The sequence below is a fragment of the Odontomachus brunneus genome, unplaced genomic scaffold (assembly GCF_010583005.1).
Source record: "Odontomachus brunneus isolate Ranch 3 - 2012 unplaced genomic scaffold, Obru_v1 Obru_scaffold_113, whole genome shotgun sequence".
Taxonomy (NCBI): Eukaryota; Metazoa; Arthropoda; class Insecta; order Hymenoptera; family Formicidae; genus Odontomachus; species Odontomachus brunneus.
In genome coordinates, this window is record NW_022639563.1 from 627,125 (window position 1) to 638,601 (window position 11,477).

The 11,477-nt window shown below is 43.4% G+C and overlaps 2 protein-coding genes across 5 annotated transcripts in view; one reads left to right on the top strand and one right to left on the bottom strand.

The window, feature by feature from the left end:
- LOC116849352 overlaps positions 1-1,606 on the bottom strand; it is a 156,287-nt gene extending 154,681 nt beyond the window's left edge. For 3 of the 4 annotated variants that reach the window (XM_032826427.1, XM_032826426.1, XM_032826417.1), the window contains exon 1: positions 1,420-1,606. The gene's annotated coding sequence lies outside the window, so the exon portion shown is untranslated. The remainder of the gene's footprint in view (positions 1-1,419) is intronic. The other variant, XM_032826419.1, reaches the window with a different exon arrangement.
- A 24-nt stretch (positions 1,607-1,630) lies between these two features.
- Positions 1,631-11,047, top strand: LOC116849362. The gene is made up of 9 exons (XM_032826448.1): positions 1,631-2,107; positions 2,971-3,081; positions 3,223-3,428; positions 3,535-3,681; positions 3,781-4,040; positions 7,997-8,265; positions 9,161-9,271; positions 9,350-9,555; positions 9,645-11,047. The coding sequence occupies exons 1-9, from the start codon at positions 1,710-1,712 to the stop codon at positions 9,809-9,811; spliced, it is 1,875 nt and encodes a 624-aa protein (XP_032682339.1). The 5' UTR covers positions 1,631-1,709; the 3' UTR covers positions 9,812-11,047.
- The last annotated feature ends 430 nt before the right edge of the window (positions 11,048-11,477 follow it).

The window sequence follows — 11,477 nt, forward strand, 5'->3', positions numbered from 1 at the left end:
TATATATATATATATATATATATATATATATATATATATATATATATAAAATAAGCGCTATATTAGCTCACATTTTTCATAACATAGTGATATATATATATATATATATATATATATATATATATATATCACTATGTATATCGACCGTTTATTTATTTATTACTAAAGAAATAACTTCAAATGTACACGACAATCCTGTTGACATATTCCGTCCAAATATTTTATCTGAGAAACATGTAATATAATCATGACGTAGCTATTCTATAAAACTATGGCTTCAATAGTAAGGATGGAATTTATCATCTAGTGAATGATTGACCGATTAATCAAGTACTATGCATTAATCAAACGATGACTCTACTCGTAGATTCTATTCGTAGGAGGGAACAGAAGGTCATAATAGAGAGTCTCTCCTGACTTATTGCTTTAAGAAGCAAAGGTTTATCACGCATGTGTATGTGTGTGCATGTATGTATGTTCTGTTATGTGCACGTTTGGTCGAAAATGGATAGAAATTTACGATTCTCTCGAACTGTTATTCTTAAATCGACCTTTTTTACCCGTTCGTTATATATATAAAGTTTTCTTTCGTTTCAGTTTTCAATGTATTCTTCGATAAACTTTTGGTCGTTCCGAGATTCGTATTACTTGTCGTTTTTTACGAATGAATTTATAGACAAACCTTTGACGTATCAATGGGTTTTCTCTCAATTTTTTACCAACGGCTTGTCTAGCGAGGATATTCACGACGTGTCTTCCGATTGTTCTCAATTCTAGATCCCGAAGTGCAAAATCCGCGACGTTGAGTGTCGAGAGAAAAGACCTCCATGTTGCCATAATGCCCCCTTCGAAAAATATAGAGCAAGTGAAATAATAAATCTCGAAACGATAAAAAATTTACCAGAGGATGTTGATATTTTTTGATAACATGCATTTGTCTTAGCTATATTACGATTACCCACACAGCAGGAATGTCCTAAATATATCATAAGGATATTTTGAAGATATCGCATATCCCAAATATATCTTCAGGATATCCCTGATATATTTTGGACACATCTGCTGTGTGGATACCTACTTTCGACATTTAATAACGTAATAACATAGTGATTGGAGAATTCCCTCATAGCATAAGATCTTGAAGGGATATCTTGAGAACTTGTGTGGACATTTAGAAGTCCTCGGAATATTTTTAGGATGTTTTGAGGATTTATGCGGACATTTAGCCATCCTCTGAATGTCTTTGGGACATCTTTTAAATCTTGTGCTATGTAGGTTATCATCACGAACGAAACAAAAATAGACCATAAATTTGTGTCGCGATACACGATATTTGGACTGCACGAACGTTTCTTTTTTGTTTAATTCCGAGTGTAGAAAGTAAATAGGAACAATTTGAAAGAACTATTGCCATCTTACGCTCATGTAGGCATTCTTCTTAATTACACGTCCGACGATTAAAACCGGCTAGGTTTAGCTCCGTCCCATGAGGATACAAAAGTGGAAAAGAAAGGTACAAGTGTAGAAAAGGTGTGATGAAAAGAGCACTTTGGTTAACGTCCCAGCGCACATCGATGGAGGCGCTCGAGTCGACCGTGTCTCGAGAGCCCCGACGTTGTCGCAGCACAGCGCGACTAGGCGCGGCGTGGCGCGACGCGACGGCGGACGGTCGCTAATTATCAATGGCGCGATGACGCGACGCCGTACAAATGGCGGGTAATGAAACAGCTGTTCACGCCGCCGCCGGCTCGACATCTAGCGGAGCGCGGGCGCGATCCGGCGCGCGTCGGCGACGACGTCGACGTAGAGTACGTCGCGGCGAGGAGGACCGTAGACCGCCGAGGAAGACCACCACGACGGTGCTCGCGGGTGACCTGTCGAGGAGGAACATGGCCGCTGGCTGCTGCGGCGCGAAGAAGCAGAGGCTGGGCGGTACGTCGAACCTATCGCCTTGCGACGGCAGCGTTGTCGCGCGACACGGCGCTCCTCAGCCGAGGAAGTGTACGATCGCCCAGCCGGAGATGGGTTTCTTCTGCTTCGACGTGCTCTACTGCCAGCTGCACCAGCTGGATCCGCCGAAGACGCCCAACTTCAGCAACGAAGCGTTGTGAGTAGCCCTCGCGGTATCCTACCTCTGTGTATATGACGTGCCATCTATCCGTCTCTGTGTTTCTCTCTCTCTCCCCTCCCCTTCTCTCTCTCTCGTTCGCGTAGCACGACCGCGGTCTGTCTCACTCGCGCGTCGCGTCAGCTGTTGTCTTCGTTTATCTCCGATGACGCGTCGTCTTTATCGTACGCGCTTTGTCGCCGAGTCGCGATTAGAGATTACGATTGCCTGTGCGATTTCTGACGTCGCTTGATGTCAATTTTCCACGTTGGCCCTTGTACACAGGCGAGACGCATTTCACACCTCTATTGCCGTCCTTTTGTTTTCGTATCTTACAAGCTCCGCATTCGCCGAGTCGACCTTCAACGCTTGACATTCGACCCCGCGAATAAATCTACTACCTGTGTAATCGACTGGGACGGACATTATTGACGCATTGTTTGATCCTCGCGTGTGGATTTACTTGTTGGTGTGCACGACACGTTATCGTGGCGCGCTTCGATTTCTCGTGTTGTGTAGCGCTATGCCAACTATGTAGGCCACCGAGGACGCCTTCGTTACGGTATCTGTGGGAGCGTCGTTGATGGCAATGGCGATGCGTTTATGCGTCTTTGTAGACGTGCATACTGCTTCAATTTCGGAAAAACTAACGTCACAGGAATTGAATTGTCGCTCAATATTGTTTTCGTTGTATTGATTTTTTCTCGCCAAATGTTCGTTTCTCTTGCACCACGATCTGCACAATTCTGGCTCGTTCGCTTGGCTCCTCTTCACTTCCCATGCTCGTTGTGTGTGGCTGCAATAGAGGAGAAGAAAACTGTGTATCTAAGCGCGAGATTTTTAATGCAGATGCATCTTTTCAGCCCTTTATTTGTGACATGGACAATAGGAAAAGATATGAGGTTGCGAGGTTGTATTGGTACTTTTAACGCGATGCATTTACACGCTGGGCTACGAGAATACGCTGCAACTAGGTGAGACAATGCTTCTCACGAGCTGAGAGATGTTATATAGTATCAGACTCTAGATCATTGATAACGTACGAATAACATTTCACGGATTTCGCGGTGGGATAGAGCAATCACGCTTAGTATGTTTCTATGTATGTTTTGAAGCGCATTCAAAGACTCTCGATTTAATCCCATTACACGGGACGAGCTGCCACGCTTACACGTGAGCGTGTCGATTTTACGGCATTTCGAGGACGGGGTTGACTATTTAGATTGGGAAGTGGGCGTTCATGGAATTCGCATAGAGTTCCACAATGAGAAAGGTAATAAGCGGACGGCCACTTACTTGCCCAGCGTAGCTATGGAGCAAGGTGCGTATCTGTAACGTAGGATAGGACCAGTAGTGTGCTGACTCCTCTTATAGTCCACTTTGAAAGTTAAGCAAAGAAACACAATAACTCTTAACCCGATGTTCAGGATGGGACCAGATACAAACGATAGATTCTCTGCTGCACAAGGGCGGCTACAAGGGCCTAGTCACGCCCGACATTCGTCGTAGCCTGAAACTGACTCGCTATCAGAGCGAGGAGGTCACCGTGAGCTATCAGGACTATATGACACATTGTCACAATCGAAGATGCTAGCAACTCGCCTGGGGTCCTGCCCAAGGACCCCTACCTCCGAGACCCGCCGAGACTCGCTATAACAACGTGCACCCAACAGTCAATACGTCTCACGTCTCGCCGCACGATAACGCTCGGTACAATCCCTTGGTGTCCAACCAGCAGAACACGCAGATCGTCACGCAGCCCAGTCGCTCGACATTCATACACCCGCTACCTTTGCCCCCGCTTCCCCCGGTCATGGTGCCGATACGTAACAATCCGCCCGGTTGGTGGAATAACGCGGGTCCGTCCTATCCGCCTGCGCCGCTTCACCTTCGACCGCATCGCTCCTCAACGCAGGAAACCGCGGAACGCGGGGTACGTAAGCGAAAATGACACTGGCGACGGCTTATCCTCGCGATTCTTCACTGCTTTAAATGGTGGTGCGTGTGCCTGTGTCTCGGTGTGCACAGCCTCCCGTTTATGATACCGCGCGCGCCGTCTTGAGGATAATAACGACGCCCTTCTCGCGTACGGTGGCACTGTCTAATTGTTAAGTCGTTAAGAACGATAAGTAATAACGCGTCGCACACGTCGATCAAACCAAGATTTATCACGCGTCTCGAGACATACCAAATATTCGCGCATTGAGAATTCTATTTGCATGTTCACGCGTGCGTGAATGTGTGCATGTGAGCGTTCTCTTTTGGTATCTTGTATTAAAATAATTTCCGAAATTTCTCTAGTCGATGAAGACGACAACAAAGAAACTCCCGCTTTGTAACGGATGCATCGGATCGTCCGTTCTCAAGGGTAATTAGCGCTGTCTCGCTATATCACAAAGAATCTGTTCGTGATTTCGATGATACGCGAGTGGCAACGTGCACTTCTACGGGTCAGTGATTATGCCTAAAATTCACTGCCTGCATCACGAGGTTAACGTACAAACTGATGTATTCCTTTCTTTATATAATAAGTACGATGTGTGTAATACTCTCGAACATATGTCAATCGAAAAGTGAGACAAAATTTCAGGTTTTTGATAAACGATATTTCTGTTGATATATTTCTCACTGATTAGGATATATTTATTCGGAAGTTTAGCATAATACATCGTGGTAAAAAGACTCTCGCCTTATTGAAACAATTATAGTCACATCAATAATAAGCTTGACGAGGAGATGACATACATTTTCTGTGGTTATAATAATTTAGTTAGCAATAATTAAGGAAAGAAAAGACAACAGAGAACATAAGATGAAAGATAGATATAAGTTAGACGTAAGTAAACAAAAAAAATATGAAGATCTCATCATGAATTTTGAAGTATTGTATGATTTATATAAAATGTTACAATTCCGTGATAGAGCTGCACCAGTCGCGATATCTTATATGGTACATCTATTGATGTATATTATGCAACTTGCGCGCATTTTGCACAGATATACACAGTTTTACGGTACGAACTAAATACTTGGCAAAATCGCGACACACTTCTCAGCGTCAATTCTGCTTCTCTCAAACTGCCAGCTATTTTCAATAGCGGGCCTTACACACTGCCAATTTATTCGTTGTTGTATCTTTTATACTAATGAAATTCGTTAAGAAATAAATGAAGAAATTGTTATTGTATCTTATCTCTGTTATATCGTATTTATGTACACAGTTGACGTTGTAGTTGTTACTCGAGATAACTAATTAATGGTTAGCGAGTACTTGAAATATCGCCTCTCTTTCTTTCTCTTTCTCTAGAGTTTCGATGTTAACAACAAATCCGGCAAACTGTCACGTATACTTCAATTACGATTACATACAAAGTAATAAAACGCGAAGCAGGTTTGTCTTACATATAAGATCATGTGGCCTATGGAACTCTTTTTGTATAACGAATATGATAAAGTAATTTCGTTACACATAATTGAGCTACATGAGAAAACAACGTAATCTTATCGTATAAACAATATAACCGTCGTGATATTTTTATTGCAATTTACGTAGACAAATATTACTAGCCGAATTTCATCAGTGCGATAAAAGTACATTTGCATTTACGTGAGTTCTTGATTAACGCGATTGAATAGTCGGGCGTACATATTATGTAAACTCGAAAATCACTCATACGAATTTGCACGAATTTGCTGGGTTATCGTGCACTTTGTAACTGTAGCGAGTAATAAGCCCTTCGTACACGTCGACCTTAATCTCATCCTTTTCTCGATAATCAGCACAATATAATGCAGGATTACGTAGTGCGAAAGATAGGAATAATTTAAAGCGTATTTCGCGCACTTTACATTCACGCAAATTTACATTCACCGTAACTCGCCGTGCCAACCAATACTAACGTGATATATCGAAACAATACCGGCCGTTTTAATCGCATTCGCCGAGTTGACGATACAATGAAGACAATAGGCTGATCTTGGCATGAATTCGAATACACCGGGATGAGAAGCTGCTAATATTCGAAATTTACGTGTTAACCGCATAGGCTGCATTTATCTTGGTGGAAGGGGACGGAATAAAATTTTATATTATCACAAGAGTGATTGTAATCAATTTTCCCCGCGCTGTCGTTCGCGTTCTGCAACTTGCGTCGAGCGTACAAGTGATCAGCTCTGATGATTCTTATTGGCCAGCGAGCATTCTTATCTCGTGCCAGTGTATGAGAAAGTGCAACAGAGTATACGCGCTACGGTGGGTGCGGGGATCTATTTGTCTATACACATTTTCTAATTACACACGACCGCTCCGAGATGGCGCGGCGATGTCACGCGCGCGTGAGTGCAACGCGACCGGCGTCGCGACGCCAGGTGAATCGCGTCGTACGTGTCAGCGGCTGTGGTGTCGGACGGCACGCGTATCGCGTACGCGACAAACTGCGTACACGGCGGGCTACGTCGTCGTCGTCGCGGGATCGCGCGGTTACGCGTTGTGACAGTTGGCCGTACGCGACGATCTTCTCGACGGTCGCGGATGACTCGTGCGGGCGTCGACATATTGCGCGTAGTCAAGTGCGTCTCGCAAATCCTGACAATTTCCACGACCGGTATGTTTTAATTCCACGCGAGTGTCTTCCGCGTTGCGGACGGTGTGATCGCGCGCGTCGCGTCGTCATTCCTGGTGACGGAATCCTCGTCGTGTTACTCGCGCTCGCTGCGTCGTCGACGATGTTTGTGCCGGCTCGGAATTCTCGCAATGTGCGCGGCGTAGTAAAGCCGTCACCGCTGTGTTCACCACCCTCGAACGGCGAATTGGGGGGTGCGTGATAGAATTCGAGCCACGATCCTTCGCACTTTCCGCGGTAAGTACTGCGCGACGGACGTGGCGGGTTGGAAATCGCGAATCGATGTGTTTGCTTTCACCCGTACTTCGCCAAACTTGGTTACGCGAACCGTTAGACTTGCGACGCTATGTTGAATTGCGCGCAAAAGATGAACCTACCGCGTATACAAATTTTACTGGTGGTAAAAGTGGCCTTGTAGACTTTGATCGGAAGTATGCCCTGCGGGGTAGAAAGTTAACGTGCTTGATTCTTTCGGAATGACTCAGCTGACGAAATCTTATCAAATGAATATCAAATGCCCGAAGGACATTACCAACTTTGGTACAAGTAGGTCCGTAAAGTCTACATGATACATTGTTTTAAAATGAATCTCCAACTCATCCAATTCCGAACTCTTCCACGATAACGATTTGCGGATGACGCGGCAACTCCCTGTTGTATCAATCGTTTCTGGAAAAAGAAAAGATTTCCTCGTTATCGCACTAATTGCTCCGCCAGACACGTGTTGCTGCGAACAAGTTATCCTTCGAGAAGTGGTTTATCACTTCGCCATTTTTTGCAAACGATAGAAATACGTATAACGATAGACTGATTATCACTCGAATCTTTTTTTTCAGTGTACAGGTTGTTTCATTTAGTTTTGCCTAAAGAATCGGTGCATCTTAGATGTTTTCATTCAGCTGTGCTTTTTCTCATGCAATTCTCAGTTTTTCTTTTCATCCCTCCCCTCGATGCATATTTATTTTATCTTCGGTGTAGAAAGTGTAACACAGTGCAGCGAAAAAGAACAGAGCCTTCGTCTCTTTGTATTATGAATGAACGAACGTTTGCGCGAGGCGTGGGTCGATCGTAGGGGAGAGTGAGAGGGGACGGACGAATCTCGCGGCAGCGAAATGGCGGGCGATGAAACAGCTGTTTTGGCGTGCGCGACGCCATCTGGCGGGGCGCGCGCGCGACACGGCACGCTACGACGAGGACGACGACGGCGGCGGCGGCGGCGGCGGCTGCGACGGGCGGACGAGAGTGAGACGCACACCACGGGTCGTAGACCGTTCGTGTCTGCAGTCGGGTCGCAGGAGTCGACGGCAGTCGAGTGGGAAACATGGCTGCTGGTTGTTGCGGTACGAAGAAGCAAAAGTTGAACAACAATTCAACGGGTGCACCATGCAATGGTATCACAGTGTTGTCAAACGGTACGCGTATACGTAACACGCCGATTGTACAGCCTGAGATGGGCTTCTACTGTTTCGATGTCCTCTACTGCCAACTGCACCAACTCGACCCACCAAAACCGCCCAACTTTAGCAACGAAGCATTGTGAGTAGCCACCACTGACGTCGTCCGACGCGTTGCCACCGTCCCTGTCTCACTTCACGTTGCGTCTCTCTCTCTGTCACGCTCGCAACTTTCCCCGTGCGCGTCTTCCCCGACCCGCCACCTCTTTCCCTCCCTCCTCCGTCCTCTTCTACCCCCGCTGTGAGCGCTTTTTTCCTATTGCCGTCCTTTTTCTCCCGCCACCCACGCCAGCGCGCTTCTTTGTCGGTGGGCTCATTCTTGTCTTTGTATTTTCAACTAGCGACAGGGACGAGTGCGCTTCTTCGGCGGCGGCGACGACGACGACGATGACGACGACGACGACGACGACGACGACGACGACGACGTCGCCGTCGGCGTCGTCGACGATGACAATGCGACCTCCTGCGCGTCCTGTATTTTCAGTGCTTTCGTCGGCTCTATCTCGGTCGTGCTACTCGACCTTGTCCGTCCCGAGGTTATGCGGCATACGAACGTTATGTTGCGAATTCGTTTATCGAAATGTAAACGTCGCGTCTCTCCGCGCCTTTGTTGTTACGCGCGTTCTATATCTCTCTTCTTTTATCTTCGATAAACAGAAATCGATATTCGTTCGTTTATCGTTCCTTATTCCTTCATCATGTTCCTTTTCTGTCGTTGCAATGTTTATTGAATATCACTAAAATGCATCTTAATATTTGCTGCACGGTTGTTGCATTGCATATAGAAATAGCAGTATATCTACTGTCCATGTGTTGACTAATTGTCAGCATTCTGTATGGTTCACAACACTTGTGTATCTACTGCAGATATAGTTTAATGTAATAAACTTGTTTGTTACAGAATGAATTTGTTAATAATCCAAGCTTGATGTCTATGATTAAATCTATCAATACCTTGTTTTCTATTTTTTTTTCAGCCCCTTGTTTGTAACATGGACAATTGGCAAGGACATGAGATTACGTGGATGCATTGGCACATTCAATGCCATGCATTTACATGCAGGACTTAGGGAATATGCTACTACTAGGTAATATAGGTTTTTGGATGATTTTTGAGTTGAAAGAATGTAAGTTTCTAAATAAAATAATCGTACTTAATTTTACAGTGCTTTTAAGGACTCACGGTTCAATCCTATAACAAGAGAAGAACTGCCACGCTTGCACGTGAGCGTGTCTATACTGCGGCATTTTGAGGATGGCGTAGATTACTTAGATTGGGAAATAGGAGTTCATGGCATTCGTATAGAGTTCCACAATGAGAAGGGTAATAAAAGAACTGCTACTTACTTACCTGATGTTGCGACCGAGCAAGGTTCGTGGATGTGCACACGCACTGCATTATGTTCCGCGTTTTCCACGTACATAATCAATCTACCAAATGTGCATTTTCTTTCCGCACAGGTTGGGACCAGATACAGACGATAGATTCGTTACTACACAAGGGCGGCTATAAGGGCTTAGTCACACCAGACATTAGACGCAGTGTGAAGTTAACGCGGTACCAGAGCGAGAAAGTTACTGTAAGCTATCAAGACTACATGACACATTGGCACAACCGGAGATGCTAGCAGCTGGCTTGGGGTCCTGTTCAGGGGCCCCTACCTTGCCAAACACCTGGCACGTTTTGTTACAAAAATACTGACACAGTTAATACCACTTACCCACAATACAGTAACACTCAATACAACTCCTTCATGGCCAATCAGCAGCATACTTTAGTCATGGTCCAACCGAATCACCCCACTTTCATACACACGCTACCAATGTCACCGATTTCTTCAGTTATGTTACCCATGCAAAACTATCCACCATTCTGATGAAATTATATATGTCGCATTCTTCATTTCGCTTCATCGTTATTCTTTACAAAGTTTTGTAACGTTGAGAAATGAATTTATAGGCAGTAAAAATGATCTAATGTTATGTATGATCTATTTTACTGCTTTAATTGGTGCCTATTATAGTTTGATTGTTCAGCATTTATTTTCTTCTCTCTATCTGTTCTCTTTCTCTTTCTCCCTTGTCGCGCGATATATTCCTCTGTGAGGAAAATGCAAGTGCGTATGGTGACAATGTTCTTCCAATGTGACACTTGCGATAAAAATAAATGATATTAGCAGCTAGAGACATTTCTATAAAGTAGATCCTTGTTCTTGTATTGTACAATTTTATGATTGTTAAATTGGAAACAAAAATTAAAAGTAATCTATTTGCGTGCAACGATGGAACCAAGTTCAGTTCGCTAACGCTTTACAACTCGACTAGCCACCAATCGATATGGAATGTAAATATTACAATTAGTTTTACCATCATGCTAGGATATTCGATGGTAAACTTGTTATCTGCGAGACGAGTGTTGCGAGGAACTTAGATATTCGCGATAGTTCCGTATTTACATTTACTTGCGCCACCGAACGCAGATATAAGTTACCAACAGATTTTACGAGCACTGAAATTGAAATTTCCTTAAATCTACAGTCGAGGGGTAATTTATTCGAAACAAATTCGACAAACGGACGCGCCATCATATGCCACGTACAAAATTCATTTTCGTTCTAAGATGTAACCGTTAATTATTCATACTTAACACTTCACACACAATAACATTATAACGTCTAAACAGAATTTCTTTGCATTAATGGTATAAATAAAAGATTGTTTTTCATCATTATTCTATCAAATGTGGTCTCATATTATATACAGTAACTTATTCATAGGCATGTTGATTTTTCTTCTTCGTTTCTTAATAGTATATACAAATTGTTGTATAACGAAATATAAATGGCATGAATATGTTGTATAAATTTTTAATGTCGCATATTTATACCATTCCTACAATGAAGTTTAAGGCGTTTAAAGTTATATAGTCCAAAGTTTTATTACAGCAAAGGATTCTTTTTACGCACGCGCGCGCGTGTGTGTGTGTGTGTGCGTGTGTGTATGCGTGCCAACGATGATAACTTGATGTTAATGACTTTTTTTTTTAATTTTAATATTTTGGTATGAATTTATTTTTAAAGATATTCGAAATTAAAAGTTATTATTGTATAAATTTTTCATTCATCCGACAACAAATCATTTTAGCTGCTTAATGAACGACTATATTTAACGATCTGTAGAATGGGACCTCTACTGTAAATAAGCAATGGACTACATTACAATTAATGAAAACAAAAAAGATATATATATATATATATATATATATATATATATATATATATATATATATATATA

Bases quoted from the DNA above. Each gene is read 5' to 3' on its own strand.
- LOC116849362 (XM_032826448.1), top strand. From the start codon at position 1,710: ATGGCGGGTAATGAAACAGCTGTTCACGCCGCCGCCGGCTCGACATCT. The intron at 3,082-3,222 runs GTGAGACAATGC...TATGTTTTGAAG, and splicing joins CGAGAATACGCTGCAACTAG to CGCATTCAAAGACTCTCGAT. The intron at 9,556-9,644 runs GTTCGTGGATGT...CTTTCCGCACAG, and splicing joins TGATGTTGCGACCGAGCAAG to GTTGGGACCAGATACAGACG.